Source organism: Ixodes scapularis, unplaced genomic scaffold (assembly GCF_016920785.2).
Source record: "Ixodes scapularis isolate PalLabHiFi unplaced genomic scaffold, ASM1692078v2 PGA_scaffold1__304_contigs__length_218370807, whole genome shotgun sequence".
Taxonomy (NCBI): domain Eukaryota; kingdom Metazoa; phylum Arthropoda; class Arachnida; order Ixodida; family Ixodidae; genus Ixodes; species Ixodes scapularis.
This window is the reverse complement of record NW_024609846.1, coordinates 85,357,944-85,376,651: the sequence shown is the minus strand read 5'-3', so window position 1 is coordinate 85,376,651 and position 18,708 is coordinate 85,357,944. Positions and strand designations below refer to the sequence as shown.

Genomic DNA, 18,708 nt, shown 5'->3' with positions numbered 1-18,708 from the left:
CCAAACAGCAGAGGGTAGCCAACTGGAACCAGAGCTTCGAATCATTTTTTGTTCTTTCTTTCTTTTTTTTTTTTTTGGCACTTCCTCCTGCTGTCGTTTTGTTTTCCTTCCTTCGGGTATCCACGGAAGTGTGTACACAAAGTCGTCTTCCAGGGGAAGAGGGCGTAGTTGCGCACGGTCCTGGTAAGATCCGAGCGGACCGGAAACCTTCTCGGGGTCGGGTCGGCCGGCACCGAGGCTACGCAAAGACCCGAAGAAACCGCCGGGGGTCCCTGAGGAGTGAAAGCGACCCGCGCTGGTCAGTCGGGGTTCGTTTTCTCTTCCTATGTCGGCGAGGGTCCTGCGCGCGGCGTGGGGCTCAGCTTTCCTGGTCGTCCCCGTGGCCAGCCGGTTATGGCCCAGATAGCATCTATGTCGATGTGCTCCAGCGGCCGTGCGTCGCTCACGGAAGCATCGGCGTGCGAGGACCGGGCGCCCGGGCACCGGGGCCCGTCTCGGCGGTCGAGCGTCCGTCCGAGCGGCCGGCCCGCTCCCCTCGCGGACCCGAGATGGCCCGAAGTCTGCCGGCCCGGAAAAGTAGGTTAGTGTGCTGCACGCAGCGCGGCGGAGGCGGGCCGCACAAAGGGAACCCCGCCGAGGAAAGACGCCTGGTCACGTGCCGCCTCCTCGGCCGTCGTATAAAGCGGCGCGGAGCGTGCCCGCGCGGACTGTGGCGACACGCCGGCGCCCGGATCGCTTGCGCGGCACACGCTGCCCCAGAGACATGTCCTGCCACAGAGTTTGCTTCTTAGCGCTGGGTGAGTGGTGGCCCCGCGTCGGGCAATCGGCTCCGGGGTCGGCACCTCTCCGAACCCTGGCTGTCCCTTCGGGAGGGGTTCGGAGGGGCAGTGCGGGCGGCGCTGCGGCACCCGGATGCCTCCGGGAGTTCACTGGCACTCAACGGGGTCAGGGCACGCCGCTAAGCGCGTCTTTTCTCGTTGCAGCGTTGGTCCTGGCCACGTCTTCCTCCTATGCCGCGTCGGTGAGTAGGTCCACCCGAAAGACCAGCTGCTGGATTCCTCGCATCGGGGCCTCCTTGCCGCTCTCTCTTCTTTTCTTTTTTTGCTAAACTTTTATTTATTTATTTATTTTTGACGCGTGCGCCATGTTGTTTTCCCGATACGAGTGGCCGCCTCCAATCGTAAAATTTATCTCCGTAGTGTGTCCTATTAGGACTATTTTATTTTATCGCCACAAATTTGAGGTCATTCAGTCGGACGATATTTGAGGAACCCTATTTTCGAAAACCACACACGAACAGAAAGGATCACGCCTCGCTTTCAGAACTTTCCAGGGAGCAAGCGGTCCACTCGAATTCTATGTAAACATAGCAGCGGCTACAGGACTGGAGCTTTTCCAAGATCCCCGTCGAGGATTTCCCCATAAAAAGCTTGCTTGAAGAGTACGCCCTATTCGCCCTTGCAAAAACGAACTTTTTTTTTTTGCATCTCATTAAAGAAATTAATATTTAGAACCTATATGAGAGCAATGTATTGTACAGAATTCGGGCAAATACTTCGTGGCATCGGACTGGGGACGCACTCAAGAGCCGTGACAGGTTACCGCGTGCTGGTCTGAGGAACAACATACTGCAAGACGAAAATCAGCGCAAAGAGTGTGATCACATGGTGCAAGACCGACGTCTGACTGGTCCGACGAGAAAGTAGCTTATCGGACAACGGATTATAACGCGAGCGCTCCTTCCGCCAAAAACATGCTTGAAATTCTCGACTTCGTTCTGTAGTTTTCGCTGCCTTGTTAGGGTGAACAGAGTACAGCCACCTATTCTCCCTAGTCCGTTCCACTTCATATGCGAACTTGGCAGAAGCTACAAGAGCAATCTTCGGGCCTTCGGCTTCCCTCCGAAGCACGCGCTTTCTGCAGTGCAAGCATCATTCGGGGTAACATGATCGTCCTCGTAGCTTCGGCTTCGCTCGCACATAAAGTGCAACAAACTGCAGTCTAAAAAGAATCAGTCGTACAGGACAACTTGGCCACGGCGTTGAGCGCACGCACCGTCTCATGTTCGGTGGCCTCCATCGAATGCTCCTGGCAGACGATAAGGCTCGGGCGAGACGTCAGCTTAGTAGGTGTCCCGCGAAAGCGACGCGTACCGATGGGGCTCTCAGCGCGCCCCTGCCGCCCCTTTCTGTTGCCCAGCTGGACCGGAGCGACAACAGCACCGGCGCAGCCCTCGAACCGGCCGCCGTGGTGAACGCCACGGCGTCGGACACCGTCAGCGACTCCGGCGGCTTCTCGTGCGAGGGCCGCATCTTCGGCTACTACGGCGACCCGGCCAACTGCTCGCTGTTCCACTACTGCGAGCCGTTCGCCGACCCGGAGAACAACCAGTTCGTGCTGCACGCCGCTTACCTGTGCCCCAACGACACGGTGTTCAACCAGCTGAGCCTGACGTGCGCCTACGCCCACGAGGCATTGCCCTGCCGGAGGGCCCCGGAGTACTACTACATCAACTCGCACGTGGTGCCGGCCGACACTGCCGAGGCCTCGCAGGTACGCTCCTCGAAGGGGTCGGGATGAACACTTTTAGCTCTACTCCGTTCATCCCTAAGCTGACAGTGCGCTGGGAACTGCGGAATTACGTGGTGAAGGATGAATATATGTGACCGGTCCAACGAGCCCGTAGCTTTCGCTACACTGTCAGCTTAGCGGTAAACAGAGTTTGCGGGAACCGCTCGATGTGCGTGCTCCTGGACGCGAGGAGGTGCCGACGTAAATTGTGGATAATAGTGGACGTGAGTGTCTCTTCCACGCGTAAGTCCTCTCACCCGTGCCGCGACCCACCGGGACCCTTCCTCGCTGTGTCCTGTGGCCGGGTTTTATTACTTCGTGTTCAGGTCTGTGACGTCTGAGACCCGATTCGGGTGTAATGTCGGCCACGTCGTGCGCAGGGTCACGCGTGTGACCGAGGGGAATGACGTAAGGTGCTCCCGAGTGTCCTATACGTCACGCGATTCTGTCACGTGCCACTTCTCTATTTTCTTTGCTCTGAAGCACGTACGTTTCGAACGAGAGTGAAAAATTTTGAACGCGGACGTGGTCTTGAAGCGGTTACGTGAGAAACCTCCTTGGGAGGAGGTCAGGAGTAGAAGCAGCACTCCGTTTCACTCAAAGTCCGATATCAGCCGAAGCTATACAATTCGATAAAGCAAATCAAACAGCGCGCCAAAGGGGTATTGTCACGTGTCACGGTGCTCACTGTTTTCTTTGCTCACCGGGGAACAGAAAAATAATCGCAGGATTACGGGGCATTGAGCGTCACTGCCTGGTTTAGGCGGCGATAGCAAACGCACGAACGACGAATGCCGTGATGATACACTATTGGCGCTGCATGATCGGCCCTATCGGATTTTGGCTTCGGCTGTGTGATGTGATAGCGCTGGGTCCCGTTCGCGCAGCGAAGATGAGTCACGTGAGCATTTTACGCCGCCATTTTGGCTGATGATACTTGGCACCTTTTGACTGATGACACGTGGCACCTTTTTCGCTCTGAGGTTCCATATCGCGTCCAATGGCAGCCTCAGTTTTACACCAACTGATGCTAAGTAAAAATGCAATAACTGTTACAAGTTATTTAGACGACGGGCTACGGGTCTTCAGCTGTTGTGACGCTGGTGCTGGAACTAACATTTCTATTGTCCGTAATATACTTGGGAACAGCTTTTCCTTGCAAATGATGCCAAAGTTATCGGTACCATTGCACTCGCGTGGTCTTGATTTCTTCGGAAATGCCAAGGAAGTTGTCGCCGAGTGTATACTCCGTTCACATTTAAAGGGGTACACCGGCGACTTCTGTGAGCTACCCCAACTAACCATATTTTCTGAATCCCCGCCTTCACCCTTTGTTGTACGCTATTCAGTATCGAGAAATTCATAATAGTTATTGTGAAATCGGCAAGTAAAAAGTATGCAAAAATCAACACTGAAATGTTACGGCACTTTTCAGTGCCGTGACGTCAGTGGCAGGCAGGTCTGCCAGTCGGGCATGCATTCAAACAATAGACTATGCCAAGCATTTCTTCCGTGCGGGTGCGCGGCTACTGGAGCGAGCTTCTAAAGCATTCATTTTACACCATAAAACTGCTTAGAATCAGTTGGGAACAAATTCTACAGTCCAAAGAGTGAACCCCTGCACTTCCACTGACGTCACTTTTTTGTTGTTGCCAGTAGAGACATTCAGTTTGAATAAAACACGGTGAGGACCAAAATTATAAATTCAATACCTTCAAGAAAAATATTTTGACCTAATATTTGGAATACTATTTCATCGATGTTTGTTGGTGTGTTTAGCAAATTTTCAAGCAAATCGGGGACCATGCATGAAGAAATCGCTGGAGTACCCCCTTAAGCGGAGACTAGAAGCTCCGCCTTCAGCGCGAGCTTTCTGCCCTTGCTAACACAAGTGTGAACACTCAGGCATGCGCAGCCAAAGCACTGCGGAAGCCAGCGAGCTCGCGCTGAAGGCGGAGCTTCTAGTCTCCGCTTAAGGGTGAACGGAGCATAGTTGATTAATATACCTACTTATTACTTCGCAAATGTGCCTTGACGTCCGCCTTCACTGTTAATGTTATCTTGAGAACTTTCTAATTCTATAGCATTATCAAGCAACTACTCCAGATTTTCACCTTTATGGATATCATATTTCCTGGCCATGTTTTAGGTTCCCAGCTAAATTTAGCGGAAAATTTACGTCACGTGACCTATGCATCAATTCAGTTTCGCCTAACCTGCCCGTGTGTGTGAAAAGTAAATTACCAACTGATTACCACAGAACTGATTACCAAAAGCATTTGGTAATCAGTTCTGTGGTTTCTAATTTTTTTTTCTTGTTACTTGGAGTGTCATTTAGAATGCGAACCGCGAAATTCGTCTAGAACTTCGATCGACCCTCACCCTTGTCGAAACGTTTCCTTCTATGGGCACGACAATTCGATTTATGTGCCACTGTTCACACGAATAGCTGCTATACATGCCGCGTATGTTACCTCCAGAACCTTCTGGATACTTCAGCTTAAAGGCCGACGACCAGACCAGAGATTCTGCAAGGCAGAAGACCCTCCTCACCATGCGGGAGGGAGAAACAGACAACGTTGGACAGGGTAGAAGGGGAGAGAGGAGGGAGCGGGGGAAAAGTGGAAAGCGCGAACTGGTCGTCGGCCGGCGTGGATCGTGTGGTCACCACTGCTGTGTCGGCGTTCCTTATTCGGATTCTGGTAATTGGGCAGTGGCTTCCAACGGAGCTCAGATTCGCGCGTGCATATACACTGTTTCACGATTGTAACGACGCATTTCCAAGCGTCATATGCTTCTTAATGAAGAGTTATGAAAGCGCAGCTTTGCGCGACGGTAATCTAGAGCATTGGACGCGAGAAATGCCGTGTGAGCAGAGCCCCCTCCCCCCAATATCAGCGGTCGGATGTCTTAATCTTACTCTTGCTTTGTACGAAAGTGGGAACACAGCTACGAGGCGTGTTCGGCGTGCAGAAAGGTCACAAAGCCCGTGCACTGTGGAGCGTTTCCGAGCCCCTCACGTAGCAAGAGCATGCGGAGTGACGACCGCACGCTTTCCACGGATGTCATCGCGTGAATGGTCTTACACACTCAGGGAGAGAGTGGCGTCACCGCGATTTCGTATATACGTAACACGTGCATATACTGAGCGTAGCTCAGCGGATTGTCAGTGTTCGTAGCACCACGTGCGGCTCTGCGGTTTCGTGACGCTGACGCATGCGTAGACGCGTCGCCTAACACGAATCCGGTTTCTGCGCAAGAGCATCACAAACAGCTGGTGTGGGCAAACGTAGACTCGTTTGTAAACAGCGCGTTGACGTTGTCTGAAGCCGGATCGACCTCAAATAAATGCTACCCCAAACAAAAACAAAACAAAAAAATAGGCAGTATTACTCATATATACATATACATGCTTTATGTCGAACCGCACAAGTAAAATGCATTTGGGGCAATGCAGAGCAATCTGTATGTCTGGGATATAATTTGAGGCTGCGTTTATTTTTAACTCTTCTTAGATCGCGTGTTTACCACTACAATCAAAGCGCTTGAAACAACTAAACACTCAAAAACACTAGAAAAAAAAAAAGAGGCGGAATGCCCTCCTCCCATTATAGCCTAAGAAGAAAACGAGTCGCGTAATTCTTCAGAAAATGTTCATACCTGATCAGTGCGCAAGCGAGGTGGTTTGGTACGCAGACATCTTTAGAATCGGAGACGAAAGGAAAAAAAAAATAAAACACAACACTGTTCTTTTTTTTCTTTTTTTTGTTAGGTATGTTTTATTTACGAGTGGGTCGCGGGACATTGCGCTCACTGGATGTGCCTCAGTCTTCGCAGCGCCTCGCTAAAGGAAGAAACGGAATGAAGGGAAACAGCTGGACAGAAGTGGTGACGGTCGAGGTGCCAGTCACCGGAGGAAAGAGAGAGCGTCGTTAGAATATTGACAAAGAAAGAATGGAATGTCGGGAGACACAGCTCCGCTGGTCCGAGGAGGATTTCGGCTCTCCGAGAGGACACTGATTTCCTCGTAAATGTCCCACAAGTACACTTCCCTTGCGATGCATTCGAAACACCGATCACTGGCCCGCGCGTTAAATCAGTTTCGCCCATGAGAATCGCGTCAGCTGTATACACACTTCCAGCGCGCGTAACCCGGCCGAAAAATGGCTGGGTAGCCGAGCTGTGGACTCATGTGCGGCATCCAGTATTCCGCAGGAAAGCTCAACTATGTGCTCAAAATGCGCTCCACAGCCCAGGATGCATCGCGTAGAGCTGGCTTCAGTAGCTGCGCAGTCTAGCAGCGGCAGCACGGAGCACTTTGTTTGTCGCCGAGATTTCACTGCCGGGGGACAAGCTACTCGGGTTTCTGGTGCATTGCGGTGCAGTATCAAATGCGTTCGAAGAGTGAGTGGGGACAAAGACAGTTATTAAGTTCAGACGCAGCAGACGCTACGAGTTAATGAAATCAATCAAGCAGCGTCGAAATCGCAAGTCACTTTAGGCCTGTTCTTTTTATGATCGGTTCAGCGATGACAGAGGTAGAACACGTACAGAAACATGACGAACACCACGATGGTGCGCTTTGGACGCTGTCGGGTTGGTTCCCCCAGCGCAAAAAATTGAACAAAGGACAAGTGAAAGGAGTGCACGGACAAGCTTTGTCCGTGCACTCCTTTCACTTGTCCTTTGTTCAATTTTTTGCGCTGTTTTCACGTTTGACGATGTTAAACCAACTAGCCCAACTTACCGCCTTGTTGGTTCCCCCAGCTTGTAGCGTCGGCTGCGCCTGGAGTTAATTAAAGTGAAACGAAGATGATTCGCGGCGAGAAGTTTGGGCATCGCCGCCTGGCGGAATTTTTTCACAACCCGAAGTGAGGATAATTCAGCTTCCTCTGCTGGTGCAAGCACGTGCAATCTCAAGCTTCTATGTTAATTAAAACATAACTGCGCGGGTAGCACGTGCACTACACAACGTGAGGAAAACAGAGGCACCCACCGCGAGCTTCTCACCGCGAATAGCTTTGAGTCTACCCACTAATCATTCCAATCAGAGTTCAGCCCTCCGACATCCCCGCTTGTTTCGTCTTCTCATTCCTTCAGTTGCTACCCGTATAAATCGTTAGAGGGACCTTGAAACGGAACATGGCGGCTGGGGATCGAATGCGTGCATTCTCTCCGCGTGCGATTATCTCGTCAGAACGACCGGCCGTCCTTCTTAGGCGAAGCTGTTTACTACAGAGGTTTTAATTATACTGCAATTAAATGCAAAGGTGCAAGCGAGCTGGACAAGAATGACGAAAGTAATCCCTGGAGAAGGGGAACAATAGGGACAAAGGACAAACATAAATCTCCAAACATAGCTAGGTGACTGGTGAGCGACCGAAAAAACCCGCCTGGTCCGGGTATCGAACCCGGGACCTCTCCATGACAAGTGGAGCGCTCTACCAACTGAGCTAACCAGGGGTTAGACGTCAGTAGAGCAAACGGGTTTTATCAGGTTTTGTTTTGCATTTTCGTTTCCGCTACTTCTCTGATGCCCGTTTGAAAATAATTTCGGGCAATCACAACTAATTGCTCCTAGACGACGAGACATTTTCTACGGCAGCTAGCGGAGGCTTCGGCGTGATGTAGATTGGACACCTGCTTGAGTTTTTGGCTGGTACTACTGTTTACACTGATTGAACGCGAGTCCCTGCCGAAACGCCGGGACTAATAATCCCTTTAAAAATAGCGAGTCATCACATTAAAACGCATGCACATGCGCGAGAGAGTGAGGCACACGTACGCCTCCTCTTTTTAGCTCCCATATGCGGGGGTCGCGGGACAATGCGCTCTCTGGATATGCCGTAGCCTTCGCAGCGCCCCGCAGGAGGAAGAAACGGACTGAAGGGGAGATAGCTGAAGAGACGGCAACGTGTTTACAACGACTCCGCTCGACGTGCCAAAGAGCCACCGGAGGAGAGAGAGAGTCGTTTGGACAGGGATAGAGAAGGAATTCCGTCGCATTTCGACGTAGCCTGCAGCGAAGTGTCGCAGAAACGCAGCCCCGTTTTTTGTGTTTGTTCATTTTGTTTAGACATGCTATCGCCCTCCGAGGGGCGTGTGTAAACTACCGATGGTTTCTCTAATCGGTTTCATGTCTTATGATTGTGAAGGGATTATTCGGAGCCATTTCAAGAGCTAGAGGGAGAGACTAAACTCTTTATTTACACCCGAATATATATCCTGGGTCCTGTCTCACTACTCCTCGCCCAGCAAGTCTTTGACATGATGAACCGGGAGCGGCCAGAGGGTTTCTTCGGTCCCGGCAGAAGGATTGGCCCACTCTTCTCAGCTCCCGGGTTTGAGTGTGTCTAAAAGGGCTAGCAGCGTTGCTCGAGTTTTGGCCGCTACCCTGGGGAAGTCCCAACGTTGATGGGCATTACCGGGGTACTGGTTGCGGGTACTGCATCGTGGAGTGCCTTCTGCGCGGCTCACGTAGTGCTTGAGGTGCTCCGTCATCAGGGTTCTAGTCTGCGCCCGGCGCACTATCGTGGAGTCTTCTCTGTTTAATATATAAAAAGGGCTGTTTAGTAAATTTTTGTTTGCTTCGACCTCTTTGAGCGTCTTGCTTCTCTGCCTGTGCGTAGGGGTCCTATTCCACTTCAAGAACCCCGGTAAAAAGGTTAGTCTCCTCACGGAGCATACCTAATTTTTCCCCTTTAGGCCCGTGTACACAACACCATTTGGTTACGTTGCGTCATGTTACGCAAGCTTACGCCTGCCTACGTCTATAGTCGCGTGCAGTACAGGCGCAGGCAACGCCAGGCGAGGGGAGAATGGGCAAGCACTAGGAAGGCTGGGGAGGAGAAGGGAAACCTCCTCTCCTCTCTAACGTTCCTAATGCTCTCCCCTTCTTCGCTCGCCCTCCATTGCCGTTTTTTTCCTGTCGCTCCTTCCTAATGCTCGCCCTTTCTCTCTTCGAATGGCGTTTCCTTCGCCTCTCTTCATAAAATGTTTGTGTTTTGAAGAGTCACTGACCCCACACCGAACGAACCCACTTCTCTCTTCCTACAAGCCGTGCCATAAAAATCGCATTGTCTACGAGTATTGTCTACAAGTAAAAATACATATACAAACAAGCGTGAGCGTAAGCAAAAAATCACCCCCTCCCCCCTTTAAAAAAAAAAAAAGAAATAGTGTTTCTTTTTATTTTTTTTTTTTTTTTTTTTTACTGCAAAAATGATTTACGCATTACCGAACGCTCATTCTCCGCCCAAATGTAGCCGTATGGGTTCGAACCAGATACCAAAGCTTCAGAACTAACCGTCATCTACTCAAAAGTTATAACCGATTTTCTGATATCTTCAATGGGAAAATAGCGGCCGATGGACCTCTTATATTATAATACCTAGAGCTCAATGGCACCGGTCCCGAAAACGGGCGAAAATGAGCCCTATTTGTCCACTGACGTGTTCAAAAAATCACCTATAACTTTTGAATGAGGTAACGGTTAGTTCTGAAACTTTGGCACATGGTTCGAACCACTGGGGCAACATTTGAGCAGAGAATGAGCGTTCGTTAATGCGTAGCTTATTTTTGCAGTAAAAAAACAAAACAAAAACAAAAAAATATTTGAGGGAGATTAAGGTTTCCAGTTTCGTCAGCGTCACAGCGAGACTGTATTCTAAACTCAGCAGTCAATCGGATAAATGAAAGCATACGAGGCGTCTGCTAACGCCAACGAAGACCCGCGGACGAAGAAATCGATAAAGGCAGGCGCTAAAATGGTAGATGTCTGTTGTATCGCGAAGAAAGCAACAAGCGTCCGGGAATGTCGTACTGACAGAATATGAAAAGTTACATGCAGAGGATAGGGAGAAAGAACTCAAAACGCGAGATTTCTGGTTGGTACCACCCGGTCGTTTAGGTTGTCCCCATAGCTGCCTGAATCTTGGACTCTCGAACAGATCAACTGCCGTCTTTAGACGACAACTCTCGCACAGCACAGAGCCGCGACGTCACGCCCAGTGAGTAACCACGTGGTCAGATGGCTTCTCTCGCGCTGTTTACACACCAACACACTGCTATGCAAATGAGGCCGCGTAGACTCGCTTCCTGGTGCGGACGCTGCGCGTCTGCGCATGCGTAGTGCCGACAGCAGCGCCACCCTTCAGTGGCGTAACGTCAGAGAGTGGAGCTGTTGTATAGCGTACAGAGCGCAGCACAGTTAGCGCGAACACGCTGTCGCCAGGTTCTTGTTCGTATTTATTTATCTAAATACTCTCGGGACCATCGGTGTCATAGAAGGGAGAAAGTTGGACGTCATAACGAGAAAGAAAACAAGAGGCGCTAACATGCCATGTTCGTGGTACCTCAAAAGAGGTGGCACCTCCCCAGCGTTTTTGGGACATTTGCTTCTTGCACCCTCTCTGTATGTAAGAAAACCATTTTAAACGAACCACTATTTAAATACGTAATACTCCCCACAGAAAGAAAACAAAAAAAAAAGTGTAAAGGGCAACAGTACAATATTATTTCTACTATCTACTCCTTTTTATGCCCGACCGGAGCCGGCGCCACGGCCTGATGGTGCCTTTCAAGCAGTGCCAAAGGAGCAGTGTCATGGCGCTCGGTGCCCTTATGCATGGGTTCGCTCTCACTAACTAACCCAATCACGCAAAAAAAAAAAAAAAAAAAAAAAAAACAGGATTGTTTTTTAGATTTATGCTAGGTGGCGCAAGCTACCGACAGTTACAAAGGGTATAGCCATTAACATCCATCCATCAATCAACCAATCCAGCGGCGCATTCATTGTGCGCGATAGGTTTTAGTTGGTAGTTGCAGACGCACAAAGGCGATGAGCATCGTGACGATGCACTTTTGGCGCGGCTTGATTGTTTTCATTGAATCGCAGCGTCGTCGGCTGTGCCCGGACTTAAAGTAAAACGGAATATATATATATATATTTTTTTTTAAATTCTTCGTAATCCCGACAATTTTGTTTGCAATGGGTCCTATGAACCACTTTTTTTTCCTTAAAATCTTAAATTTCTTCCCATTAATATCGAACTTAACGTACGCTATTCGCGAGGACTGTAATATAAATAGCGGGACTCGCAGCGCATACGTAACTAGAAGTTTACTATTTGGAAAGATTAGTTTTATTCCTTATGTCGCCTCGACATTCGATCGGCACGGCTCATGCGGTGAAAAGCAGAACGACGCTTATGTTTTACGCTCACTTAGAGAAAAACGAATGCTAAGGATGCGAGTTCGAAGCCACGCGAGGCATATGCTCCCTGTAACCTTGCACGCGTGCTATGCGCCGTTAGTGTGGGGGCTTTGTTTCCATCCACATTGTGGACGGGGGAAATCACCACGTGTCTTGCAGAAAACCATGGATAAACAAGAGCACGCTTCCTCTACATTCAATCTGGTTCTCGAGGCGAATACACAATCCATTATAACCGCAGCCCCTGTAAAGGTGCCATTCCCGTGTGCACCGATGCACTGAGGCAAAAAACAGGCTCCTAATCGATAGTATGGTGCGTTTGTAACGCCATTAAGATCTTACCACCATGCGGTGCTTCGCAATAAAGCTGTAACGTATCATAATGTTGGCTATCTGGGTCTTAATTGCCTGTTTAAACGTATGATATTAAAGATAGAATGTGTAGAAGCTGGAAGGTTGTTTCAATCCAAAGAAGATTTCGGGACGAATGAATGGTAAAACATATGTCGTACGTTTAGGTGCACGTACTTTGTACCGATGGTTCTTGCGTGGTGAAATATAATAACAGGCATGAAACGTCCTTGGTTTAAAAACGGGTTTGTGCGATATATCTTCTGAAAGAGGCATCAAAGAACAGCGCTATGGCTGAAAGAGAGGCCAAGCAGTTTTAAGCTGACATGGGCTGATATCACAGACAGATGTTTGGAGCGAACGAGAGTTTTATACAAGGTTGACGTTAAGGCAGGCGGTAAAAGAGTTCCTTCTTATGTAACCCAGCATGTAGTTTGCGTTATTGATATGTACATACTCAGCGTGCATTCTCCAGAAGGTAAATCTTACAACTTAAAGGCTGTTGTCAAAACAATTAGTTCATAGTGGAATCTACCAGTGTGAGTCACCGAAAATAGCCGGTAAAATTTATTGTTCGACAGTAAACTGTGCGACTCGAAAACGTGAAAAGGCGACGACATCCAGGCAGCCCTATGGTAAACTAGAAAATGGAGGTGTGATGATCGCGCAGCGAGAGCATTCGTGCGATTCTAGCGTACTCAGAGAGGTGTGTAATCTGTGCGCGGGAAGCAGCGCCATCTTGCACTCTTAGGTTTAGAAGAGCAGAAGGGGGGCTAAGAAGAGATGCACGGATTCAGCATTTTATTTTTCTCTGCAGAGGCGTTGCATTCAGCCGTAAACGGGAGAACGACCCCTAATGGTTATTTTATATTTTTTGCCCGCTCCGTTTAATTTAGTACACACTTTCCAAATAATTGACTAGTCTTTGTCGCCGTTTAGCACAGTGATATAGTGACGCCGAGGCTTGAAACGTGGAACTTCCCCTCGGCCATTAAGAGACGCAAGCGACTAGTCCACACCTTTCCTTCTAGCCTACAACGGTGCTGAGCTTTGCTTTAATAGATACTCTCTTAAAAATGCCTGCGCGTTTACTTACCCGCAAAACACTCGAACAGCCAATCTCTGCGGTCTTCGAAATCAGCTCAGCAAATGATTAGGCGGGACATCTGTTTGAACTTCAAAATTAAGTCAGGCTTAGTTTTGAGGCATAAACGGATGTTCCGCCTCATCATTCGCTGAGCTGATTTCGTAGATCGCAGAGATTGGCTCTTTGAGTGTTTTGCGGGTAAGTAGATGTGCAGGCATTTTTTTAGAATGTACTATCGTCCTCATATCCGAGCTTGAGTCGGTATATGCAGACTATAGCTACGTGTTTTCTTTTCCTTTTTTTTATTTTTTTTTTTAATTTTTATAAAGACGTGTTAGTATGGAGCGGTTCCGCTGTTTTGTTTTCTGCACAAACACATTAAATAGCAGAAACGTATTCAGGCGGACCACGCAGAAAATTACTTACGAGTAGCGTATATCACTCTAAAAAAAGCCCGTGCGTCTTCTTTCCCACACAACACTCGGAGATCCAATCAGCGTAACTTACGGAGGCAGCTCAGCGAATGACGATGCCGAAACATATGTTTAGACCGAAAAACGTAGTCTGAGTTGTGACCTTAAAGGGGCACTGACACCCCAAAGGTCGTATTTATTTTTATTGTCTAAAAAGATGCAAGTTGCAGTCATAGACACGCAAAAAAAAACGCATCGCGAAAAAAAAATTTCCCGCGCGCGCGCGCGCCTTTTTATTTTTGGCGTTTGATTTTCCCGCCTCTCGCCTCCTCGCTTCTTTTGATCGGTGACGTCAAAAATCAGAAAATTTAGAAGCTTTGTAGGCGACATCTCTATAACATTTAATTACGGCAATCCTAAAACATGTTTTTTAACGCAATTGCGAACGCACTACGGCCCTTCTTTTTGAAATACCAAAAATCGGGAGTTCGATGTGGTGCCGTCTCCTGGATTTGTATCCTCCAACGGAAAACAGGCGACCCCGCTCAAAACCGGTCCGCCGCAACGCCGCCGCGAACTCCTTTCCTCCTCGCTTTGGGTCGCCATGGCAACAGCAGGGAGTGGTGAAAGGAAGTCGACTCTCAGGTCTCCGCAATTTTTGACGTCAAGGCACCGGCGCCGACCGCGCGGGAACTTCGAATTCGGCATTTGGAAATTGTTTTTTTACTTCACAAATACTGAATTCCCAAATTTCAAATTTTGAGGGTAATGTCCCGGCATCGTTTTCAATCGTTTCGGATAATAAAAAAAAATATGATTTCGATGTGTCAGTGCCCCTTTAAGCAATGCAAAACGTCATGCTTGCATTGCTTAATATCACAACTCAGACTTCGTTTTTTGGTATAAACATATGTTTCGGCATAGTCATTCGCTGAGCTGCATCCGTAGGTTGCGGTGATTGGCTCTCCGAGCGTTGTGCGGGAAAGGAGACACACGGGCTTTTTTTAGATGTACGTTGCGTCGAATCTCCACAGGAGGTAGGAGAATCAGAGTCGTCACGGAGTCTGGTCCTTCCCGTCTTCTCTGACGAGCGGCATGAACTGCGCGGCCACATAGGGCACATGAAGGGATGGCTTTTTGGGACGGAGACGCTACTGAGCGTGATCAGTTGACATGTTCTTGACATCATTGACAGTGTAAAAACGGAGATACGGACAGTCGAACTACGTGGGCTTTCCCCCTATACTTGCCTTCGCAGCTCACTCCTTCGACGATTCTTCGCTCCGCCCGTTTTCTGGGCAACGCTGAGAGGATCCCATCCGCATAAAAATATACGTCGTCAACTGCAAACTCAAATTTAACCTCAGGGGGAGGTCTCATTTCGAGCACCGACGTTAACGGTTCGGGCTTCATCAGTCGCTGGCGTCCTTTCGAATAAATCAAGATTACTAGAGAGTTTTACTATTGCGTGTAGGAGCGAGCGCAAGCACTGTGTTTTCGCGTTAGCGATGCGTGCTCCACGCTGCGCATGCGCGTTTACGCCATGCGCCAATCCAAGACGCACTTTGGGCTCCCGTGCAAACGCAGTGTGGAACACGCAACAGTAACGCAAACGCGCACTGCTTCCGGTTCCTCGTATACGCCACACTATAAAACTTGTTATTGTCGTTCTGTGCGTAATAAGTACCATCAGCCTGTATTGACACAAAGGAATATATTTTCATTGGCGTTCGAAGTATTAGGAAGATCGGAGGGGGTGGGGGGCGACAGCCCCCCCCCCCCCCTTTCTTTTTTTCTTCGTATTTGATGCCACTGTCTCGAAGTCTTTGAGTCCAATACTCGTCCTCATTTGCAGCTAAAGTTCACAAATAAGACCAGTTTTAAGAACATGGCGGCATAACAACGTTTCCAGCGCTTATCTCCGCGGCGAAAAATGCCGAATCACCGGGCTGTAGACGTATGCGTGGGCATCTGACATTTAGCAGAGCAATTATAATTTGAATGGTCATATATATACTCGGAAAAGCTGGCGGATGAACATCCTGCCATTTAGAGCCATGATAGTGTCCCTTCTTCGAACCACATTTTGCGGCGACGAAATATGTTATGGCGACCGGCCGCCGCCGTGGCATGGCCCTTTGCGCCAAGAATCTTATTCCTTTTTGTCATACGCTTCTGCTCTCCCTAATACGGCGGCGTTCAATGCATAACAAAGTCGTAGTGTCGAATTTCCGGGTCATCTAAAGTCTGAAGCGGAACACGGATTGGAGCCGAGTGCTACGTCATCGGTCGGCCCAGACTCGTGCCCTATCAGTGAAAACCCGAGTCCTGCGAACAACGACGTAGCACTCGTGTTCAATCAGCGCCCCGTTTTGGTCTTCTTCGGATGAAGGTCTACAGATTTACTATCTAGGAAGTTTCGTAACTGTCGTCCATGTTGGCGAGGTTTTAACTGGAAGATGATAGATTCACCTAGCGAAATGTGATTTTTCATAAGTGTGTGTTACATGTAAAAGACATCTGCTCGCCCGCTCGCTCGGTATCGGCTCGCTACTCGTATCTCATATGCCCGCTTTCTTTTTTTTCCGGCGTAGGGCACCACGGAGGCGAGCTCGGGAAGCACGTCTACAGCGGCGCCGACCACGACCGAGGCTCCCTCCGCCGGCGAGAGCAGCACGGCGCCGCCGGCCTAGCGGCGGCCCGACCCGGGGCCCGTCCCGGGACCCGACTCCACTCAGCACTGTACATACCGCAATTGCCCGCCTACATCGCTGTTCGCCGCCCAATCTCCGGATCGCTTCGGGGCTCCACTCCTCTTTAGTTATGTGATAGAAATAAAGAAAAAAAAAAAGAAAAAAAGTCCAAAGTCCGAATGTCACCGACGACAACCTGCCCTTCCCCAATTATTTATGCGTCCTTCGCCACACTTCGCAGACAACGCAACCGGGTTTGCTCGCCTTAGGTTGTCTATGGTACAAAATATCCCTAAAGGCATACTGCAACGAAATTTTAACGCCTATTTTATTGTCTAAATGTCAAGCACACTCTGGACACCATGGAGACACCAATTTCTTGCTCGAAGAGACACAAAATGTTATTTAAAATGAACAAACGGAATGTCGTTACGTCGCCCTGACCTTAGAAGCCGCGCCGCTCCGCGGAAGTATGGCGGCAAGCTGCGTGCGCGCGAGCCCTGTCCGAACGGGGTTTCCCTTCTCTTCCGGCCTGTTCAACTCCAGAAGGGAGCGGGGAGGGGCAACTTAAAACGGCCAGGTTCAAACGCGTTGACGACACCAAGTGACGGAGGTCCAAACCACGCCAGCGCTTTGTTCTCGCCGGGCCAGTTGACGTCATCGACTCCCGGCGTGATGCATCGCGCTCTCCGACAAAATACGAGCGTATACGATTGTCATTTGCAGATAGAGTTTATCATTTTTAACTTATTTCAATTTTGATTCAATACCCCTTCCATTAGGGCGAACATATTTCAGCCACAAACGCGTTTAAAAACGCTCACAAGCGAAATTCCAATCACTGCGAGTCTACCCGCATGAACAATGATATGCATGCTTAGAGACTTGTATACACTCCGTGCGACGCGACTGGCGCGCCGCCGCGCGGCCGGTACCGAAGGTAGGCAGTGAGAACCCCAGAGAAAACGAAACCGAAACCACGCCCTGTACGTTGGTACGCATTGAAGTTTGAGTGGTGCGGTTGCGCTGGGTTCACAGCATGAAGTGCTGCCTGTGCTGCGTCATTAAGTGCTTCAATAGTTATGCGTCGTATCTCGTGGAGACAAAGTTTCAGTTTTTCACCTCGCCGATGTTTTGTGGGAAAGCGTCAACGATTGAGCCGTGCCGTACGACGCGAGAAATTTGGTCTCCCGATCATGTCTGCCAGTGTGTCGGCACGGCTGACATATTCTACACTGCCGCTTTGCGCTCTGCGTTTGTTTGCGTATCAGTGACGCCTACATGTGTCAGCGCCGATGGGACGAACTGAAATGCCATCCCACATTCGCGGGTATGCAGTGCCAATTTCGTTGGAGGAACGCCCTCCAAAGTAGTTTCGCCCCATCGTCCGTGTCGATGATATTTCCGGACAAGTATGGCACGCAATCTGTACTTCATGAAGAAAGAATCGAACGGTAAAAAAAGTTACAAAATATAAATCTAAAGACAACAACAATGAAACTCGTAATCACTGGAGATTCGGCGTTTGAGTATGGAAGTTTATGTGGTGTGCTTTCTTTCTTGATCAGCCTCCTTCTGGATGTGGAAACGCTGACACCCCGAGTTCTGTAGACAACATTTTTTTTCCTCGGCTTTAGAGCCTCCTATTGCAAAGTGGTTCGAACTGGAAGTACCGTCCACTGGTCCCTTCCTACCTGTAAAGTGTGCACCTCCCACGATGAGTGGTATTATCTGAGAGCCTTTGACGATCAAAGCCAGTTCCCATTTAGTTACGCCACCCAAATTAAATTTTCACCTGGTTTCGCTATGCCAACTCTTTTTGTTATAATAAGTGTTGTGCCAAGTGACGGTCATGTCAAAGTACCTGTGCGCCGAAAATCAGCACCTCGCACAACAGGTTATTAAACAACAGCAGACCGCGAAAGCCCTTGGCGGCCAAATCGTGTTTTGGCCGACAACTTTGGTTTCTCGGCTTTGGAACCACCTTTCGTAAAGTTGTTTCAATTGGAAGTACAGTCCACTAGTCCCTTCCTACCTCTAAAGTCTCCACCTCCCCCGACCAATGGTATTCTCTTGACAGCCTTTTCATGGTCAAAACCGGTTCCCATTGAGTTACGCCGCCCAAACCAAATTTTCACCTGGTTTCCCTATGCCACCCTTTTTTGTATAATAAGTGCTGTGTCATGTTACTGTCAAGTCCAAGCACCTGTGTGCCCAAATCTGCTCTTTACACAGCCCGCTATAACACAACATTTTGGGTCCAATATTGGATATCCCGTACAGCTTTATTTCTTTATTCGTAAGAAACATAACTTTCACACCTGCTGTCTTAAAGAAACTTGGCTCTCTTCGTGCACAAACTTAGTGAACCTCTAACTC

General features: G+C 49.2%; 1 protein-coding gene across 1 annotated transcript; it reads left to right on the top strand.

Moving 5' to 3' along the window:
• The first annotated feature begins 369 nt into the window (after positions 1–369).
• Positions 370–16,470, top strand: LOC8030330. The gene is made up of 4 exons (XM_029992729.3): positions 370–797; positions 984–1,021; positions 2,200–2,553; positions 16,231–16,470. The coding sequence occupies exons 1-4, from the start codon at positions 764–766 to the stop codon at positions 16,327–16,329; spliced, it is 525 nt and encodes a 174-aa protein (XP_029848589.2). The 5' UTR covers positions 370–763; the 3' UTR covers positions 16,330–16,470.
• Positions 16,471–18,708: the final 2,238 nt, after the last annotated feature.